The sequence below is a fragment of the Pelophylax lessonae genome (assembly GCF_965119305.1).
Source record: "Pelophylax lessonae genome assembly, chromosome: 5".
NCBI lineage: Eukaryota > Metazoa > Chordata > Amphibia > Anura > Ranidae > Pelophylax > Pelophylax lessonae.
The window spans coordinates 66755223-66778425 of NC_138772.1; the positions used below are offsets into that span (position 1 = coordinate 66755223).

Genomic DNA, 23203 nt, shown 5'->3' on the forward strand with positions numbered 1-23203 from the left:
CAGATCTTCTCTACAAAGGCTCCAGGAGGATCAGATGGAATATCTCATTATACTTTGAGTATGAAGTGAGCCAGGGAAGTTTCTGAGTGCAAAACTAACCAGAAAAGTGAAGCTGCAGAAACTTTTTTTTTTGCTGCCAAAAAAGCAATTTAGATGGGGAGGGGTGCGGCCAGCCCCGCGCGTTCCTATTGGCTGTGAATTAGAGCTGGTCCTCTGCTGTCAGTGATTGGCCGCCTGGAGCATCGCTCAGTCCCGTTATCTCTCGGGGTATATAAGCCACCCTGGATGCCAATTCTCTCTCCTGCTCTAGCTCTGCTTGCTGGGATCTTACATAGCTTCTATCATCAAGATGTCCATCAAGTCTTCATCCTACAAGAGGATCTTCGGGGGGAACCCCAGGTCCAGCTCCAGCACCTCCAGCAACCGCTATGTCACCTCCAGCAACAGGTACTCCCTGGGCAGTGCCCTGCGCTCCGGCGGTGGTGGCAGCGGTGGTCTGTCCAGCAGCAGAGCGGTCTTCTCCTCCTCCTCCCCGGCCGTCTATAAGTCCTCCTCGGTCAGGCTGAGGAGCAGCCTCCCCCCAGCCCGGTACCAGGACTCCGTGGACTTCACCTTGGCAGATGCCATCAACCTGGAGTTCAAAGCCAACCGGACCAACGAGAAGGCTGAGATGCAGGAGCTCAACGACAGGTTCGCCAACTTCATAGACAAGGTCCGCTTCTTGGAGCAGCAGAATAAGATCTTATTGGCTGAGCTGGACCAGCTGAAGGGCAAAGGAACCTCCAGGGTGGGCGATCTGTATGAAGAGGAGATGAGGGACCTGCGCAGGCAGGTGGACCTCCTCACCAATGAGAAAGCCAGGGTGGAAGTGGACAGGGACAACCTATCTGATGACCTCCAGAGACTCAGAGAAAGGTAAGTCTTGGGGTTCTGAAATCAAGGGGAGCAATCCACCCTAATACAGTTTCATTTATGGGTGGAGGGTGGTGGGCTGAATTATCTACTGGTTGCTCAGAGGGGGGAATCGTCTACTGGTTTATTACTTAAGTGTGTGTGTTGTGGGGGGATTGGGGGTTCCTCAGAGGTGGGGTCCAGAGTCTATATCAGGGTTCCTCAGAGTTGGGGTACATGGTCTAGATCAGGGTCCCTCAAATCATTTTTATTGTGGAATTTTTCTGTTGGAATGTTGAATTGAACTTTTTTCATGGACACTATGTTCTTTTTGGATTAGTGCATGTGACATTTTTTAAATATACATTTTTTGTCTTAAGCATTGCACTTTATTTTATTGTTGGATCCAGAACCCAGATGGATGGGTTTCCCCAGAGGGCAGAATCATATACTGGTTCCTTAGAGAGGGGAATCATTAATTGGTTCCCTAGTGGGGATCCAGCACTCAGATGGGTGGGTTGCCCCAGAAGGGAGAATCATATACTGGTTCCTTAGAGAGGGGAAGCATTAATTAGTTCCCTCCAGCACTCAGATGGGTGGGTTGCCCCAGAAGGGAGAATCATATACTGGTTCCTTAGAGAGGGGAAGCATTAATTAGTTCCCTCCAGCACTCAGGTGGGTGGGTTTCCCCAGACGGGAAATTAATGTATTTGCTTCATAGAGGGGGGTCGTCCAGATCAGGGGTTCCCTAGAAGGTGGAATCTACTGGTTCTTCAAAGGGGGTCCAGATCCAGGGGTCCTCAGAAAGGGGAATTATCTTCTGGTTTCTTAGAGGAGTGATTCGGACTCCAGAACAGAGGTCCCACAGACAGAAGAATCATCTACTGGTATCTAAGAGGGGGGATCCAGAGTGCAGATCTGAGGTCCCTCTGATAGGGGAGGCATCACTGGTTCCTCACAGGGCGGATGCATAATCCAGATCAGGGATTCCCCAGAAGGTGGAGTCAGCTACTGATTCTTCAAAAGGAGTCCAGATCCAGGGTTCCTCAGAGGGGGGAATCATCTACTGGTTCCCTAGAGGGGAGATCCAGGGTTGAGATCAAAAGTTCCTCAAACAGGGGAATCATCTCTTGGTTTTTCAGAGGGGATCCAAAGTCCAAATTGGGGGGTCCTCAGAAAGAGGAATCATCACTGGTTCCTCAGAGGGGAGATCCATAGTCCAGATTGGGGGTTTCCTTAGATGGGGGATCATCTAATGGTTCTTCAGAGAGGGGATCCACAACTCCAGATCGGGAGTTCCTTAGAGAAGGTGGGCATCATCTACACCCCTAATCTACTGTTTCCTCAGAAGGTAGATCCAGAGTCTGGATCCCCTTCCTGGAGTCCCACATTGACAACACCCCTGCCTAGGCAACTGTGTACCCAAAACTGAAATACCTTGTTTGGATGGATTCACCCTTTAACCAGTTCATTAATATGGCAGAGAACTAGAAGTGCACACCTGTATACACTTCTAGTTTTCAGATCCTGTGCCAAACTAAAAATGAACACTAACATTATAGCCATATGAACTGGTGCTGCTAAATTTGGTCAGAGCATCTAAAATTCAAGGACCTCTAGAGCTTGCCATACACATTACAATCTCATTGTACAATATTTTTTTTTTCAATTTAACAAAACCATGTAATAGGAGAACAGAATGGAACAATCAATTGAATGTATATGAAATAAGGCAGGCTGTTGCACTACATAGTTGATGGTAAATCTAAATAAAATTGTACTTCAGATTGTATAGTTTAGTCACTTTAGGCTCATCACACATGTTACAATCTCTTTTACAACTACCAAAGATGATGTAGCACAAAGGCCTGCCTGATTGGATACAGATTGGTTAGATTAGGTTACATAGTTTTAGTAAATCCAAAGTTGATTTTATGGTTAGTTTCTAAAGTGTGTGATCGCCCTAAGAGGAAAGGAGTGTAGTAACCAATAGCAGCCAACAAGAGGTTCAATTCTGTACATTGTGAGAACAAAGAAACATTCTTTGTTCTGTAATGAAGTCCTCTGCACATAGAGCCACATCTTACTATTGAAGGGTACGATACCAATGGACACAATTTAAGTTTTAATGAGGTTTCAAAAATTAAATTTCTAACCCTCAATGGTTATTTACTGTCCCAAAAAGTTCTGTACTGCTGCCAAATATTCTGGTGTTTATTAAATGTGTTTATCAGCCGTGAGTTATCTACAGTAACACTCCCAAGGTCCTCCATGCAAGTTCTACTAGTTTACAGCATGGTTAGTTTATAAATCTCCAGCTGCATATTTAGGGGGGGAAATGATACGTTGTTTCCTATTAAGCAAAAATGTTGGATTCTATAGTGATGTTGAAACTTATGTAGAAAGAGAAGGGTGAGGATGCTGGAGCCCACCTAGAGGCCAGACTTCAAACTTAAGTCTTCAAAAGTTGAAACTTATGTATCTTTAGAGAACTAAACCCACAAAACAAATCTTTTATTCCATGCCTTTACTCTGATTCAATAAAAGGAAGAGAATATCTCTTGCCAAAAAGCTATTAAAATATGTAGGTCAGCCTACTGGAGATCATTAGGGTTAATTTTTTTTTTTTTGGCTGGGAACATAGGGACAGCTTATCCCTCAGTGTTTAGATTGCTGGTCCAGCAAAAAAAAGATGAAAAAGTCCAACCATGCAAGATAATATTGGGACTGGGATTGGAAGAGAGACGGAGAGGGCAGCCAGAGGTGCTGGTCATACCGCCGGCATGATTTTGGCTACCGGACTGTCTGGTATCTCTCTCTGTGTCTGGATGGGTGTGGCAGTCCATTCAAATGGCGATGTGGCTTTCGCACATGCGCTGGGAGTCGGAAAACTCTGGAGGATGTGATCTGTACTTATGTTATGTCAGGACTGGACAAAGGCCAGGGGTGAGGCAGTGAGTGCTACCAAATTCATTACACCCGACACTCATTTTTCTTTTCTTTTGGAGGGATACATTGTTTTTTCCTTTTGAAATTTGCTCTTTTGTAAATCTATTATAAATATTTACAAACATTTATTTTAAAATATTTATATTTTGACTCAACAAGTATTTATTAACATTACATACTTTATTTATGGTGCAATGTAGAAGACCTAAGGCCCCTTTCACACTTGTGCGACTTGTCCTGCGATTTTAGACTGCAAAATCGCATGAGAAGTCGTTCTCCATTATTTCCAATTAGTACCGTTCATATCTGTGCGACTTGAAGTCGCACAGACTTCAGAGTAGTCCCTGCACTACTTTGGCCCGATTTTAATGCGTTTTGAGGTCCAAAGACATAGGCATTGCCTCAAGTGAAAGGGGCCTTAGTCACATGTTATTCAGTTTACTGCAGTATCGTCTGAATTTCCGGTATTGTTACTATAAGTCCCGGTTCACACATATGAGATGTCAGACATTGCATGTGATTCACAGCGTACTGTGTGTGTGTTGCGAACTCTATGGCTGAATTTGCATCGCATTCGGACCAAAGTCACACAGGACCCTTTTTTTGGTCTGCACCAGAATCGGATCGCATGGGTGTTCACAACTATGCGATACGATTCCTGTCCGAACTGACAGTTGGCATTGCGATATGCACACTGATCTGGGGGTGTCATTAATGATATCCCCAGGGATTCGCATATGGCAGTGTGAACTGCCTGCGAGTCGAGTGCGATGCGGGAACCTGCAGTGGATTCGCAGGGTTCCCGCATCGCATATGTGTGAACCAGCACTTAGGGAGATTTACAAAAACCGGTGCACATAGAATCTGGCGCAGTTGTGCATAGTGGGAGATTTACTAAAACTGGTGCACATAGAATCTGGCGCAGTTGTGCATAGTGGGAGATTTACTAAAACTGGTGCACATAGAATCTGGTGCAGTTGTACATAGTGGGAGATTTACTAAAACTGGTGCACATAGAATCTGGTGCAGTTGTGCATAGTGGGAGATTTACTAAAACTGGTGCACATAGAATCTGGCGCAGTTGTGCACAGTGGGAGATTTACTAAAACTGGTGCACATAGAATCTGGTGCAGTTGTGCATAGTGGGAGATTTACTAAAACTGGTGCACATAGAATCTGGCGCAGTTGTGCATAGTGGGAGATTTACTAAAACTGGTGCACATAGAATCTGGTGCAGTTGTGTATAGTGGGAGATTTACTAAAACTGGTGCACATAGAATCTGGCGCAGTTGTGCATAGTGGGAGATTTACTAAAACTGGTGCACATAGAATCTGGCGAAGTTGTACATAGTAACCAATCAGCTTCTAACTTCAGCTTGTTCAGCCAAGCTTTGATAATATCCCCTTGTTCACACTGCTGCAACTTCAAAGTCACGACACTTTTGCACAACTTTGAATCTGACATCCCTGCGCGACTTCATCACGGCTTGCATACGACTTTTTTACCAGAAGTCAATGAAAGTCGTGTTGTGCAAGAACCTTTTGCTAAGTTGGAGCGACTTGAGTCGCACCAATTAGAACGGTTCCTTTGCTGTTAATGGGGCGTGACTTGTCATGCGACTTTAAACGTTCAAGTCACATGACAAGTGGCGGCAGTGTGAACCAGGGCTACTATGCACAGCTGTACCAGATTCTGTGTGCACCAGTTTTAATAAATCCCCCCTATTGGCTTTAAACCCCAAACTAAAAATGTAATATATTGCAGCTTACCAATCAAAAAAAGTGGTAGCTGCCTTAGTTTTCTTTTTCCCCCCCCCCCCTCTGTTTTCACCTGGTGATCTGACTAGTAACACGCCTCCTGTATTAGAGTGCCTCCATTCTGGGTGAAGGAGCACAGGGGACACCTTTGGACAGCAGCGTTGACAGTCTGGGGAGAGAGGAGTGTTAGATGTACTAGCAGATTTAGATACACTAACAAATTGAAGCCGAACTAGAGCTTACATTGCAAATGTATGGGACTGTTTTGTATGTTTAGAGTGAACCTTCACTCTTTCAATCAACATGGACGTTTTTTAATCCTTTGGCCCCTTTCACACGGGTTTTCCGATCCGGTCCGGATGTCAGTTTTTCAGGTGGATCTGATCGGATGCCCCATGCACCCCTATGGAGCAGCCGATGTCAGCAGTGACATGTCCAGTGACACCCACTACTCTCCGATCCGATTCTGTCCGTGAAATCCAGACGGATGGAAAACCTATTTTCCATTTGTCTGGAGGATCGGTTCACATGGTATTGGATGAAAACGGAAAGGCCGCCTGTTCTCATCCGATCTCCCCATAGAGGACAGTGGGGATCTGACAGGTCCATCTCTGCACTCAGAGCGGAGACAGAGCTGTCATCCGCCTGCTCAGCGGGGATCGGCGGATCGATCCCTGCTGAGAAAAACGGACTCCGTCCGGCGCACCTCCCATGTGAAAGGGGCCTTATGCTGCTCTCATTAGTAAATAGATATATATGAAAGTATATTGTATTTACTTGCTTTAAACTTTTTTTGTTACATTTCTTCAGTTACTTCTTGGTTTCCATGCCTAGGCAAATGATGTCATACATCCCAGGAGTCTTCAGGAGAGAAAGGAGGGTTCTCAGCTCAGCCTGTGCCTGGGCTAAGGGCAGATGCATTCCAGGAAGTAAATGATACACGAATCATCTGCCCTTACTCAAGATGGCCACAGCCAGAAATACTAGGGGGGTGTTTTTCACAATGGTTTCTCAGCAAAATAAAGCATGGATGGAGGAGATTGCTTTGAATAATACAAATGAATTAAATAGCATTTTTTTTTTGGTTTGTGCTGCTCAGATGCAGTGCAGTTCCACTCTAAAGGATTTGTAAATCAGTCAGTTTTGGGGTCCAGGCACAACTGCCAGATAATAAAGCCAGGCTGTTGACCTTAGTTTTCTCTATTGCAGTCACGCAGTAAAGTTTGGTCACTGGCTGCCCTCCTTTCCATTGGTTGGACAATGAAGGAGCAACCTCCTACTGATGAGTTCACCACCGTGCTCTCCCCTTGTGCAACCAAACGCTCACTGTTAGACTGAGAGCACCATGCAGTACAGAGGAGATTGACTGGCTTGCGCTGATGCCCTTCCTTTTTTAGTCTGAGGCCTGCCAAGCTGTCTGTATGCAGTAAGCTAATATATAGACAGATTCCGTTTCTTATACTGGCTGGATGGCTGTGCCTCAGGCGGTACTCATGGAGTTATGGCGTCTGCCCACACTGAGGCTGGTGTGTCGGTGGTATATTACAAGAAAAAATGAATGTATTTGTTTATTAATATAAAACTTACTGGATGAAATTGTGCTCTTTAATCATGTGTCTGTAGCTCATATCAGACTGTAAATAATTTAGACCATACGTTGTCATTGCACAGTACAGACTTTCTCCTCTAGAGGGAGCTCTAAATTGTCCTATATTATTATACCCCTACAGCAGTGATGGCGAACCTTGGCACCCCAGATGTTTTGGAACTACATTTCCCATGATGCTCAACTACACTGCAGCGTGCATGAGCATCATGGGAAATGTAGTTCCAAAACATCTGGGGTGCCAAGGTTCGCCATCACTGCCCTACAGTAAAGGCTGTCCTTCTCCATAGCAATCAAGTTCACCCTTTATTTACAGCACAGTACAGGGTTTCTCAAACTTTTTTTCAGTCAAAGCACCCTGTAAAACTATGGACAGTCTTAAGGCACCCTTTAAAAATTATGGACAGTCTTAAGGCACCCTTTAAAAATTATGGACAGTCTTGTGGCACCCCATTCTAAAATGTAAAAAGGAATCTAATAGTTTTACATAGAAGCATCCACACATGTAGGACACCCAACATTAGAGGTGATTTATTCTTCCAAAGCAAATACATTTTTGCAAACTGGTACTGACTAGTATTCCAATGTTTCTCTTCTCCCTCAATTTATCCATCACTCAGCTAAGGTACCCTCAAGAAGGTTGTAATGAAAACATGTGGCTTTGTGTAACTAAAAGGTAGCTTTCTCCACACGCTGGCTTGTATACAATTTTGGGGCAATTTTTAGGCTTTCTGCCAAGGCACCCCTGAAGAAACCGTGAAAAAGGCTGGTATAGAGATTCACTAAAACTGGTGGTTGGAATCTGGTACAGTATAGTAACCAGCATCTAGGTTTTATTATCAAAGCTGAATTAAACAAGCTGCAGTTACAGTGGAAGATGATTGGTTACTATGTATTGCTGCACCAGATTCTGTGTGCACCAGTTTAGTAAATCTCCCCCTATGTGACATTAAAATCTGGACTATGGTTGGTAGTTATCGCTAACAGTAAGGCTCTGTTTCCACTAGTGCGACTGTAATGCGCTTTTGGACACATAAAGTCGCATGGAAAGTCACAGCCCATTGATTTCAAGGGCACCCATTCCAATGTACCTAAAGTTGCAAAAAGTGCCTGCACTACTTTGATGCGACTTTTGATGCGACTTTGAGTCAGAGTGTAAAGTCATATCAAAGTTGCGTCAAATGCGCACTCCAAAGTCTCACTGTAAATTGTGGGACTTTGGAGTTGCATTAGTGGAAAGAGTCCAGATCTCGCCTCGTCAGACGGGCTCATCATGTCCTGCTAATTTCTCTGCTTTTATGTCCTCAGCTCAGAGCTACAGGGAGAACTAACAAACGTCTTTTTGCTGATTTCAGGCTTCAAGATGAAATGATTCAGAAGGAAGAGGCTGAAAGCAACCTGCAGTCATTCAGACAGGTTTGTGGTTTAGGAAATGCAATCTTCTATCCGGAAATGCTGCTCAACACCCGTCTTTTCCTGTCCATGTTATCCGATTCTCATCTTCTACTCAGAAACGGCTTGTAGGCGACAGAATGAAATAAAAGGTGTTAAAGGGACCCTGCAATGAGAGAAAGATGCCAGCTGGCTGGCTGCTTCTAGCTTCAGTATTTTGAGATGCTGATCTAGAACAAGTATGAACATCAGAGAAATCAGTGTAAAGTTTGGCACTCAGAGCTGCCCGATAATTAGTTATACATTGGGGGGGGGGGGGCATCCTAATGAATGGCACCACAACACTTTTAGGCTTTTCTGTCTTTGTCCTTGCTGGAGAAATCCCCCCCCCCTTTCCTAGTGACCACCCAAGAAGTGAGAGAAAATCTATGAAGCGGGGACACAGACAGCAATAACCCCTTCCTGCCCCACCCAGGTGACCCTTTAACAGGATTTGTACACCTGGGGGTGGGGGGTGGAAGGATAAGCCGATTATGTGTACACCGTGATTGGCTGTCACAATAGTCACATGATAGGTAGCTGGTCCTGCCGGGTCCTGATTATTAGCACGGACCGAGAGCTGTCTGTGACAGCTTGGTCACTGTGCTGGGAGCCTGCAGTGAGTAGAGAGCTCTTGTGCCCATGGACACATATGTGCTGCGTGTGGGTGTTAAAGCCCACTCTCTTTGCCGCCCACATATGCCTTACGTGGGCAGCAGGAGGTTAAAGTGGTTCTAAAGGCAGAAGGCTTTATATCCTATTGTATTCTCATTAAGATAAAAAAAAAAAACCTTCTGTGTGCTTTAGACCTCCTAAAACTTACCTGAGCCCCATCTCGATCCAGCGATGTGCACAAGAGACTCGGCTGTCCGGGACTCTCCCTCCTCTTTAGCTGAGATAGTAGTGAGTGCCATTGGCTCCCACTGCTGTCAATCAAAGTCAGTGAGCCAATGAGGAGAGAGAGAGGGCAAGGCTGGACTGCGGCTCCTTGTCTGAATAGACACAGGGAGATTTGGCTCGGCCTGGGTGCCTCCAGAGCAAGCTGCTTGCTCTGGGGGCACTCGGCAGGAGGGTGGGGCCAGGAGAGCCAAAGAGGGACCCAAAAAGGGGGGACGGGCTGCTCTGTGCAAAACAAACTGCACAAAGGAGGTAAGTATAACATGTTTGCTATTTTTAAACAAAAACAAAAAACGAGACTTTATTATCACTTTAAAAAACCTGATTTAGTGCCGGTTCACACTAATGCGATCACAGACATCGCATATGATTCGGAGCGCACTGCTCCTAAAATCACATGCGATGTCTGTGCGGTGCGAGTTCAGCCATACAGTTTGTATTGCACACTTTGCACCGCAATCGCACTGAAACGTGCACAGGTCCCTTTTTTTTGGTCCGCAGCAGAATTGGATCGCATAGTGGTTCACACCAGTGCGATCCGATTTGTCAGATCGCACTGCGATATGTGATCTGATCTGGGAGTGTCGATAACTTTGAATTGACACCGCCAGCGTATCGCATATGGCAGTGTGAACTGCCTGTGCTGAGGATGCGATGCGGGAGCACGCAGTATATTTGCAGTGTTCCCGCATCGCAATAGTGTGAACTGGCACTTAATTTCTTACCCTTACGCACTCTATCCAAAACTAAAAATTGCATTTTGGCTGGAGTTCCAGTGTAGTAACATACTCATGTATACAACAAAGACAGATTTTAGTTCAGATTTAATGATACGAGACAAGAGTAGCTTATCACAACTCCATCTCTATCACAAATAGCCGAGGCCACGCCCACACCTGTCAATAAAAAGTTAACCCAAAAAAAATCTTGAAGAGGGGCCACCACACCTTATATATATTAATCCACTGATCTATTTTTAGATCTATTCTATTTTAAGGGCATGTTCACACCACACAACGCAGAAAAGAGGGCCACGCCTTTTATTAATGAACTGATCTGTTTTTTACTGTAAGAGCATGTTCACATCACATGGCGCATGCTATTGTGTGCATAATGCTTGGTGTGCTGGTATGCAGTGTAATCGCACACTGCAGTGCATTGGTAAAAATGTAATTTTATTTTTAATTGCACACCAATACAGTGCTTTGATGTGAACTGTAACCATAAGACATAAGGCAAATTGCCTTGGCCTTGGGATGGGACTGAAATGGGCAACACTACTGGTAGGAATGAGTCCTAAATGCGTCATGTGCATCTGTATTGGAATCTACTTACAGATATATGTGGAATTCATTATGTAATGTATTTATTTGATGAGCTGGAGGACTTTTTGTGCTCTACTCCACCCTCTTTTTCTGATTTTTATTTTACTTTTAATTGCCATGATGTCATTATTTAAAAGCAGAAAACATCTTCCTTTTCGATATTGCTCAGAGCACATGTAACAGTCACAAGTTGTTATTCCAAGTCTGCAAAGCAGTTGTACCTAAAAGACAAATGCAGAAATCTGATTTCTAAGAGTGCATGACCCTCATATGTTTAGTTTATGGCTTTGTCAGAATAAAGCACAATAGAGGGCCACTTGTGTGTCCTTCAATGGTTTACAGGACTCTGACCCAACCCCATGGCCGTTCCACCAGACAAAGGAGATTCCCAGCACAGAGCCTCACAAAAGTAGCTCCGCAAAGAGATCCTGAGAGAGGGAGAGAGACGGGAGCGATTCCTCATCTGTTTCCTCTCCTGACAAGCACTGCTGCGTTCTCACGCTTCCACCGTGGAATGCAAATTCAGGAATTATACCAAGTGCAATAGCTGGGAAGAATAGATTTCTTTGTAGTGCAATTCCATTTGTCTCTGGCAGTATTGTATTGTGTACAAAGATGTAAAGAGGACGATGTCATTTAATTATTTTAAGAATGACTGGAGGGTTCCGATCCTGTGTTTTTATTACTTTTTAATTATAGATATATATTTTAAATATAGATATGCTTTAAAATTATTATTTTTTTTATTCATTTTTTTTTTTTTACTTTATAGCATGCGTAAATCCAATTCCCATAAGCATTAAAGTGTATCCTTTTTTTTTTTTTTTTTTTTTTTAAATAATGTGGGAAAAGTTTAGACTATTTGTACAGTTTTTATTGTTTTATGTGCCCATTGGGGAGATTCACCCCTCTATTTGAAATAGAAAATGAGGGGAAATCCAAAATTTTAAAGTGGGCCCCAGAACAAGAGGTGAGGGGAAATGTTCTAACAGGGACACTTGTTTCCAGGTCAGCTGTCTAAGCAGGGAATTGACTTCACTTTGAGAGATTACCACTTGTTTCCTAATGCACCTGAAAGCCCCGGTTCACAATGCAATGCCTATAAAGCGACTTTGAAGCCGAATCCCAGTGCGACCTTGGCACGACTTGCATACGACTTCTTGAAAAGTTCTGCTGAAGTCGCACCAAAAGTAGTGCAGGAACCTTTTTCTCAAGTCACTCCTATTAGAACAGTTCCATTACACTGAATGGGGTGCGACTTCTGATGCGACATGCGCTCCAAAGTTGGAGCGCATGTCGCACCAATGCCTAAGACAGGAAGTGAAAGGGATCTTCCCAAGTGGTACACAGACATAAAAAAAAAAAAAAAAACTGGCTTGGTTTTTAAGGCTTCCATACACCAAAACTAAAAAAAAACTAAAAAAAAAAAAAAAAAAAAAAGGTTTTGGATGTACAGTACATACTCTTTTTGTAATTTCAAAAGTAATCTCCAACACTTTTAAATCTGCAGCTTTTATTAAACTAGTACCTGGCAATGTTCCATATTTAGGCACTTCTTATTATGGGGTGACAACATTCACCGGCTTGTTGTCCTGCGTGGTCACCCTGTCACAGACGCTTATGGTAGGGGGCTGCAAGTGGCCGTGCTGACACACAATGTGAAAGTATAGACCACTGTTGTCACTGTCAGGAAGCCGGCCCAGAGCAGGGGTATGAAGCTCCTGCATGTAGGCAAGAAGTGACTGCAAAGAGGCTGGAGGAGATCAGCAGTGCTGAGATGTAAAAATGTCTAAAAATCAATAAATAGATATGAAGACATGAACCAGAACAAAAGCACAGCTGTGTGCATTATGCTCCATATATGCCGTGCAAAGGATTTTTCCACATGTGCATAGTTTGGGAGGGTGTTGGGGGCAGAGTTTGCATATCTGCTGTCCAGTTGCAGGAAAAGCAGGTAAATATATACCTGACCTGTATATACAGTGACTTTCAAACTCCAACTTTGTAGGTTTTGGATAAAGTAGGGAAGGGATACCGTACCCCCCCCCCCCCTCCCTTTTTTAATGTCTGTATCCCTGTTGGAGAGATTTCCCCTCACTTCCATCTCCAATACCAGCCATGACAGGTAACTAGGGAAAAAGTCCCTAAAAGGGGAGCCATGCTTCTTTTCAATCGACTTTATACAATTGATTGCAAATCATTGCGGCACCGCAAAGTCGCCATTGCACCGATTTGAACAGTGCCATTGCCAACACTAGGCTGCAACTTGTAATGTGATTTGTCGCTCCAATGTGAACAGGGGCTAAGTGCCTGAATTTTACATGGTATCAGCCTTTTGCAAGCCCTGTACAACAGGGCTGGAGGGTGAGAAAAAGAAGCAGCACAAGAAGCCAATCAGTTCGGGACTGTTGACAAGAAGTGTGCTGATAGGAGGGGAGAGCAGAGAGATGAGGTTATCACTGTCCAGTAACAAGCTACAGGTCAATGCAGGTGGGCTCAGCAGAAGTCGGTTGAATGATGTTGGCCGCCAGACTGAGGACATCTAGTGGCAGAAAACAAGTATTGCAAGGGAAATCCCTGAATTGAAGCTGAATATAGCAGCGAAAGCTGGGGTTACTTTATCTTTTATTGGGCTATTCACTTTTTTTTTCTATCTTGTTTTTAACTTGAGTTTTGCTTGAATGTATCCCTGGTTGAATAGCACAGTACATACAGCAGTAGTACCTCCAGAAATCAGTTGGCAGGCCATGAGAATGTGATTTCTGATTCGCCACCATTTACAGTTCCAGCACACAGTATACTTCTTATACTGTGCCCAATGCTCAGCCTCTTCCTACTGATCATCGACTTTGTGAGTGTAAGGGAGGAGGCTGCTCTGCATTACGTAATCTTCAGAATCTGCCGTTTCTGTGGATGAAGAAAATATGAAGTTGTGCAATCTGGAGAGAGCTGATGTGGCAGCTGGACGCACCCGGTGCAGCTGTTCCCCCCCTCCGCCATCCCACCAGGTCAAATTACTTTTTTCTGCAGGAATTCCCAGTAGAAATGCTGTGTATTTATTTGCAATCAGTAGCAATCCCTAGGCTAAAAATCTGCTGGCCTCCTCCATGAAATACACTTTAACACTTTTACCTTTAAAACAACATATTGCTTTTATTACAGTAATTAGATCATCATTTTTCTTGAATAGTGAACACTGTAATAAAGAACAACCGAAAAATGAACCCTTTTCTCCCCCCTACTGGCAGCTCTTTCACTGGGTCTTAATATGGAATGCCAACTTAACCCCAACTCTTAAAATGATCTTTAACCTTAAGCCTGGGTTCACACTACTGCAATGCGGGAACCAGTGTGATTCTAGTGCGGGTCCCGCATTGCATCTCCCCCGCAGGCAGTTCACACTGTCCTCTGCGAACCGATGCGGGTGTCAATACAAAGGTAATGACACCCCCAGATTGGTTAACAGATCGCAGTGCGAATTCGGGCAGGAATCGGATCGCATGGGTGTGATCTGATTCCAGTGCAGGAAAAAAAAGGTTCCTGCACCATTTGCGTGTGATTGTGATGGGAGTTCCGCCGTACAAACTGTATGCCTGAATTTGCATCGCACAGAAATCGCATGCGATGTCTGTGTTTGCAATAGTGTGAACCCAGGTTCACTCTTAAAGCTGTCCCCTACCCCCCTCATAACACCTATTGCTGACTGACATGATTGCACCTGAAAAAAAATAACTGATTGCCCCATCCAATCACTCCCGCTGAGTAGTGCCGGTAGTCATTTATAGTAGTGCCGATAAGGTCAGTTGCCCAGGGCAAACATGCCAAACTGCAAGTACCCCCACCTCCGCTTTAGATGTACTGCATGAGCAATATGTGCCAGTGAAAATCCTCCCCGGAAAAAAAAAGGAATTGGGCACTAATCTGCATGCTTTACCCCCTAAGCACACATTCCCCCAGTACAAATCTGCCCCCTGCTGAAATCCCCCCTCTCAGCACAATTCTTTGCCCCCTCATCCCCCAAACACAAATGCCCCTCCCTAAAAAAGTCACCCCTCCTAGCACAAATCCTCTACCCATTAGATTACACATTCTCTCCCCCCCCCCCACTCCAAATCCTCCCCGCGTTACTTTAACTGGACAATTGCGCTGTCGTGCAACGCTGTACCCAAATAAAATTGATGCCCTTTTTCCCAATTATTTGGGTTCTATTGGGTACCAATAGGTGAAGGGGAATTAATTTTTGTGATTTTTCTTATATAATAATATATTATATATATATATATATAATATATATATATATATAATATATTATTATATTATATATATATATATATATATATATATATATATATATATATGTATATATATATATATATATATATATATATATATATATATATATATTATTATATAAGAAAAATCACAAAAATGAGTTCCCCTTCACCTAGTGGTACCCAATAGAACCCAAATAATTTTTTTATGATTATTATTAATATTGCTATTTGGATTATTCCTATCCAGGATTTATATAGTGCCAACAGTTTCACAGCACATTACAATAAAAAGGGTGGCAGTACAGTTACAGTACAATTCAAGACAAGATAGTTAGAAGGACCCTGCCCAAGGAGCTTACAATCTAATAGTGACTGAAAAAGAGAAAGTTCTGCTTTACTGACCCTTCTTTCGATATCCTTTATGACTTCCTCATTTATCATTTTCTGCAAACCTAGTCTATGCTTTGCACATGCGTATTATTTTGTACTTATTAAATAGATCTTCATTATTGATTTCTGACACTGAGTTCTATTGTGGGAAGAGCGGCCAGGGACACAATGCTGGATTAGCTGCTGACATGTTTTGCACCCACTGTTCTTCCTGAACACAGCACTCTTTGTGCCATGCCCTTTCTTATGTAAAGTGAATATATGAGGCATTCATGGAGGTCCCAGTCACATGCACAATGATCAGCTGTTTCTTATTTTGCTCGGTCTTTTACAGTTACTAAATGCTTTAAATTGCTAAACCACAAACTCAGTACAGAAATCTTGCAGTGTAGTCAAAGAAGGGAGTCACTGCCATTGATTGTATAGCGGGCCTCACTAGTAGTAGATAGTCGCATTGTTATTATATAGCATTTATGTAGTGCCTGCAATTTGCACTCTATTTTACAAAATAAAGGGAGACAATACAGGTACAATACAATTTAATTAAATACAAGAGGGTTAGTATGACCCTGTTTCTGAGATTACAATCTAAAACATTGGTCTCCAAACTGTGGCATTGGTGGCGGGAGTGGCCCTTTGCTTCCCGCTATGTGGCCCTTGAGGCACTATTCCATCCACAACTGACACCAATTATGGGGCACCGTTCCTCCCAATAATATCAGTGGTGGCCACTTTTCCTCTCACAGACACCATTGATGGGGCACTATTCCTCCGACTGATGCCAACAAAAGGGCACTATTATTCCCACTGATACCAACAATGGGGCACTATTATTCCCACTGATACCAACAATAGGGCACTATTATTCCCACTGATACCAACAATGGGGCACTATTATTCCCACTGATATCAACAATAGGGCACTATTATTCCCACTGATATCAACAATGGGGCACTATTATTCCCACTGATACCAACAATGGGGCACTATTATTCCCACTGATATCAACAATAGGGCACTATTATTCCCACTGATATCAACAATGGGGCACTATTATTCCCACTGATACCAACAATGGGGCACTATTATTCCCACTGATACCAACAATAGGGCACTATTATTCCCACTGATACCAACAATGGGGCACTATTATTCCCACTGATACCAACAATAGGGCACTATTATTCCCACTGATACCAACAATAGGGCACTATTATTCCCACTGATACCAACAATGGGGCACTATTATTCCCACTGATACCAACAATAGGGCACTATTATTCCCACTTATACCAACAATAGGGCACTATTATTCCCACTGATATCAACAATGGGGCACTATTATTCCCACTGATACCAACAATGGGGCACTATTATTCCCACTGATACCAACAATAGGGCACTATTATTCCCACTGATACCAACAATGGGGCACTATTATTAACACTGATACCAACAATAGGGCACTATTATTCCCACTTATACCAACAGTAGGGTACTATTATTCCCACTGATACCAACAAAAGGGCTTTATTCCTTGTACTAATACCAACAATCGGGCAATATTACTCCCACTAAAACCAATTATGGGTCATTGTCTAAGCTCTTAAGGACAATAAACTGGCCTTTGTCTAGAAAGTTTGGAGACCTCTGATCTAAAAGGAAAGGGGAAGTGATACAAAAGGTAATAAATATGTGGGAGATGGTTTATTTGAGAATTAAAGTTCTAGTTGTTAGGTGGAAAATATGGCTTCCCTGAAGAGATGAGCTTGCATGGATCACCTAAAAGCAGACAGAATAATGCTGGCCATACACTAGCAGAAAAATCGGGCGAAATTCTAATGTTAAGAACGTTCGGCCGAAATTCTTCTAGTTAGTGGATGACGATCCATAATCTCTTTCAACTTTTCGGCCACGAAAATCGTTTAAGAATTTAGAAATATTTTTCCTGAATGAACAAAATTCTGAAGTTTAGTGGCTTCCTCGCTCTGGAAAAATCGTACGATTTTTGGGGGGCATGTGCAAAAACCTTTAACCTAGAAGTAAACAAATGAACAACATACACATTCAGCTAGCAGGACACATAGTACACTTGAGTCTGCCATGAACTGCAGTCATATACAAATTGAGTTTTGAAAAGTAATAAAGTAAAGACACGCAATGGTACTCTCATCCACATGATCCATACTGATTGAATAAGCAAACGAATCAGGAAAGAAGAATCTGTACACACAACGAACGTACGGTACTCCAAGCAAGGATAACCCGGAAGGGACGTCTAGCGGTCACTTTTATGTCGTCATTTCTCTTCTAATTTAACAAAATTGAACGATAAACCGGTTAATTTATGTCCATTGAACGTTTATCTTTCGAAATTGGATCGCTACATGATAGTAGTATCTTTTGCCCTTCCGAAACATCATTCGGCTTTCGAAACCGCACACGGACAATTTTTCAGCTAGTGTATGGCCAGCTTAAGAGATAGATGTACAGAGTTCCATAGGATGAGAGAGGCTCTGAAGAGGTTCTGTAAGCAAGAATGGAAGGAGATGATGAAGGGGGCTGGAGAGCAGGAGGTCTTGGGAGGAGCAGGCAGGATGGTGTCAGTGATATTTTGAGATTAACTTGGGGATGTAGCTCTTGGAAGAGCTGTGGGTGGCCTTGTATATTGTTCGTATTTTGAATTTTTCTCTTTTGGCGAATGGAGGACATTGAAAGGATTGGCAGACACTGATGGGTTTGTAAGGTACATCAGCAGCATTTATCATAGATTGAAGAGAGGGTTAGCTTGTTTAGAGGTAAGCCAAAAAGGAAGGCGGTGAAATAATTGAAGTGAGAGATAACAAGGGAGTGAATTAGTAGCTTGGTGGCTTCATTGGTTAAGAAGGGGAGTATTTTGTGTATGTTCCAGCAAGAATTAGAAAGTGGTTAGATGTGGAACCTGGTATGAGCAAAGCGACTAATAGTTGTGCTGTTGGTCTTGATGGAAAAGTCACTATTTCATTGGCTTAGAGAAGCTACGATATGTCTTCAGTAAAACAGAACAAGTCCAGCTGAATATGACTTACTAATACTAGCTTATACCATGTCCTTGATAAATAAGAACCCTCACTGACATAGGCCTCAGTTTTCAATGTGTCCTTAACTGTTGGTGCTACTTAACGGTTGGAACTGTCGGTGCTCCTGCCTTTTGGTTTTGATTTACTAAAGGAATAAAGACTGTTTGCTTAGCAAAGTAAATGTTCCCTGAGCCAATATGGAGCGGTGTTCACTTTATTATTACAATAATTTACAAGAAAAATCTTGGTTTTTAATCCCCCTTGCTCATGGTGCACAGTAAGCTTCACCTTGTTAAAGAAACAATGTCAATCGTTAATAAAATTCAAATGGCACTTCCCAGCAATAGAAGAGGGGGCATACTCTCTGGAGCTTCATGTCTCCTACCTTCCTCCATTCAGGTGTTACAGCCTACTACATAAGCATTTGATATTTCCAGGAGTGTTGGATACTTGTGTTCCCCACCATGAATTATGGCTCCATCCTCTGACCCCTTCATCAGTGCTGAGTCCTTTAGTGATGTAGGGGTCGGAAGAAAGCACCACAGTGCATGGAGAACACGGGCATCTTCCACTCTAAGTTTTTAATGCTGAAGAGGCTGGCAGAAGTTGCAACACTGGAACATAATGGAGATAGGGGGAGTGCCATTAGGATATTTTAACAACTGAAAGGTTCTCCGTAGAAAAAAGTTGGGAAGATTCACTAAGTGTATAGTCTACTCTACTTTATTAAATTAGAACCAATGCCTCACGCTCAAAAAAAAAAAGTGGGAATTTCACATGATTCATACGCCCTTGATAAATGAGTCCTTTTCAGAGTAATATTCATATAATATTCATTTTAATTATTATTACCTAAACACAATGGTTGATGTGGTGTATAAATGCATGTATGTTACTACAATAAACTGATACCACTGTTCCACTTTGCCCACAGGATGTTGATAATGCATCTCTGGCACGTGTCGACTTGGAGCGCAAACTGGAATCCCTCCAGGAGGAGATCATCTTCCTGAAGAAGTTACATGATGAGGTGAGTTTGTCTTCCATTTATGTTGCTCTGTTAATTTTTTTAGATCTTAAGATGATAAAAGATCCTATATCTCAAACAAGATCAGTATTTCATCATCATTTTATAAGCTCTTATATTCCCTCAAAAATATGTATTAATGTAATAGACACTAATAATTCAACCAAAATGTAAACATTAAAACCGGTTTTAGATGGGTAGTAGAAGACTAACTTGAATAATCTTGCCTCAGACTGACATATGCCCAGTAGTGACTCCTCACTCTATTCTTACACCCAAATTGTGGGACTAAGGCAGTACTCAGAAGGGTGCACCTTATTCTATTAATAGGGATTAGTGATTTTAGCAAGTTAGTTATGTCAGTAGCTCTTTGGGAAATAATAGATTAGACCTTGGCTCGGCCTAAAGTTGACCATACACTAGTAGACTTGTGTTTGAAAATTTTTGTTTATGCAAACTTCGTTCTAATTCAGAGGAGCAGGATGGAAAATTTTACTAAAAAAAAATGTTTAAAAGTGTATGTGATTTGGGATGCATTCATACCAAAATCGAATATTGAAAGCAAACACAATTTTGAAGTACCTTTGAAAGACGTTTGTCAAGTCTCTGTTGGCATTATTGAATATACTGCTAACATGTTTCGTAAAATCTACCAACGTATAGCCAGCTTTAGGCTTTATCCAGGTATTTTTAGCAGGCTGTGGAGACCTGGGCTTAGGGTGTTAGAACCACTAAGCCTCTCCATTGATTAGTCTATCCATAGATCTGGTCACAGCTTGGTCTGTCCTTACAACTTTAATAGCATCCATGGGGCTGGGGATAGACATGTAACAGGACAAAGGCAGGAGGTAGCTCAATCTATTGCAAGTTGGGTGTGTTGATTAGAGATGCACTTTTTAAAGTACATCTAAATGCTCCTATATAACAGTCTAAAGGGGTCTGAATCCAGTACTTTACCATCCCTGAACTCAGCTATGCATGTTTCCTTATAAGACTTTGTAGAGGGGTGTGTATCCATTCCCTCTACTCAGGTCTCAGATTACACTTACCTCTGTGCTCTATGCTCTGTAGTGTGTTGCATCAGATCCCCACCCCCTGCCTTCTGGAGCTCAGATGTTCTGTTTAAAATGTGTGCTTTAGGAGGCTGTAGAGGAGAGATGGCTGCAGATAAATAGGTACAACTTATGTTTCATTTCTGTGTATCACATGTGCTTGTCACTTCCGTGGGTATATGCAAGGGTTTACAGCCACTTTAATATATGATGGATTGCTGTAGTTTACCAGATAGCAGTGTTTCTACTGCATGTTCTATTTCAGTCAAGCATTACGAAATTGTTCATCTTCTCGTTTCCAGGAAATCCGTGAACTTCAAGCTCAACTCCAAGAGCAACATGTACAGATAGACATGGATGTGGCCAAGCCCGACCTCACAGCAGCCCTGCGCGATGTCCGTCAACAGTACGAGAACGTTGCTTCTAAGAACCTGCAAGATGCCGAGGAATGGTACAAGTCTAAGGTACAGCAATGAGACTGAAGACAGCAGCAGAACATATTTTGACTTTCCTTTTTTCTGAAACATGACTTCGATTTTTAGTATACTGGCCAAAAATCCCAAACCTAGCAGGACTATTCAGGACCTTTGACAGAAGGGGCCAAAAACTGAACATGGCTGGGCTGGTATACTTGTGGGTTTGGGTAACTCAGTGAGGTGTGTAGCTAACTTTACCCCAGGCTCAGCCAAGGGAAACAAGCAAGATTAATGTGATCCGTTCCACTCACCATGCATGTAAAGATAGTGAAAACAACAAGCAAACACAGGGGCGCACCGGCCTAGTGCATTATCCATTAAAAGGTTTATTAAAAAGAAACTTAAAAATACTCACAAACGAGTTCTTGATAAAAGCATATCACACAAGGAACGCAGTCCTCAGCATAGAGATCCAAGGGTGAGCCGTCCCCTGAAGTCGTGAAGGCTTACGCGTTTCAAGGCTTAGCCTCTTCCTCAGAGCCTCTGAGTTGTGCACTCAGCATCTGCTCCATTAGCTGCTATAAACGTACTCCTTCTTTTCCAAAAATGTACACCCTTAGCAGAATAAACTTTGCTGGTGATGATATGCAAATTTGGACTTGTTGTCAAAAGTCAGTAGCTAAACCCTCACCTCCATCTCTAACCACTCCTCCACCCAACCTGGCCACTGACGAACAGAAACCAGTGACTTGTGATTGTTACCGAAAAGGTGTCATTGACAGTCTGCCTTCACCTCCTCTATGGGGCAAGATGATGGCATTCAATTAGGGAATAACCGATTCAATGAGGGTAGACCGGAGCAGAGCTTTTGCTGACTGATTATACAGTGGTAAGTTGTGTACACTGTATAGTTCAAATTTCGCAGCAGTTTCTAGAACAATAAAAAAGGAAAGGGTTGCTCGATCCTTTGCCATAAACCCCTATGTAGGGCGTCAAGGAGGGTAGCCCTAATGCCTATACTCTGCACATATGTAACCATGGTGGCTGAGGTTACAATGCTGGGAGCATGCAGTGGGTCCCATGCACTGCATATGTGCAGAATGTGGGCATTAAGGTCCACCCTTCTTGCCAGTGTGTTTTGGCGTCCAATCATGTAACCACTATGACAGCCAATCACAGTGGTCACATGATTGGGAAATCTGTCCCACTCCCTCTCGCTGCCTTAAGACCCAGGGGCTGCAGCAATCAGGAAGGGGTTAAAACGGTTTGCTGCTGATGTAGTCACTTCTTGTCCTGATCTGATTGATGGATAGACTTTGGTGTATACCACAAATTGGTGTATCTCTTTGTAGACTGTCACTACAAATGTTAAGTCATTACTTTTGTGTTTTCCAGTTTGCTGATCTGTCTGAAGCTGCTAACCGCAACACTGAAGCCTTGCGCCAGGCTAAGCAAGAGACCAATGATTACCGCCGGCAGATCCAGTCTCTCACCTGTGAGGTGGACGCAATGAAAGGATCTGTAAGTAAAACAAAAAAAATCTCCTTGGGTATACTTTACAGTGTGTATGGGGCGGGGGCATAAGGCTTTTTTTTTATTTTAACAAAATATAATTTTAATGATGTATTAGTGCAGATTCACACTCATGCGTGTGCGTTTGTGCACGCACATCATGGGTACAGCAGCCCAGTAATTTGAATGGGCTGCCGTACCCGCGAGAAATGCTGGGAAAGAAGTCCCTGTCCCTGGTTAGATTTAAATAAAGAAACCTGTAGTTTAGCCACTAGGAGGAGCTCTCACTGGTTTAGTGGAATCTCCTTCTTTAGCAATAATTGAGATGCCATACCAACCACACAGGGATTGGTTTCAAGGCGTCATCTGGCTCATAGACTTGCATTGTCAGAAGGAGCAGAAAAGCACAGCTATTACATAGCACTCCAAAGCAGGAATCAGAGTATTTAATAAACAAATATGACTGCCCCCCTGTACATATAAAATTACAAACTAAACCTAGAAACAAGGGCTTTATAATATTAACATGCATTATTAGGATGATATACATAAGGCTGACGTCTGTTTAAAAAAAAACACTTTGAAAAGACTATACAATAATGCAATGATGTTTAA

At 42.8% G+C, this 23203-nt stretch overlaps 1 protein-coding gene across 1 annotated transcript in view; it reads left to right on the forward strand.

Annotated features, from left to right (window-relative positions):
* The first annotated feature begins 282 nt into the window (after positions 1–282).
* The window catches only part of VIM (vimentin), a 28085-nt gene continuing 5164 nt past the window's right edge, over positions 283–23203 (forward strand). Inside the window, exons 1-5 of the mRNA XM_082257312.1 lie at positions 283–915; positions 8560–8620; positions 19516–19611; positions 20963–21124; positions 22472–22597. Coding sequence (XP_082113438.1) covers positions 350–915; positions 8560–8620; positions 19516–19611; positions 20963–21124; positions 22472–22597 — 1011 coding nt within the window. The 5' untranslated portion in view covers positions 283–349. The remainder of the gene's footprint in view (positions 916–8559; positions 8621–19515; positions 19612–20962; positions 21125–22471; positions 22598–23203) is intronic.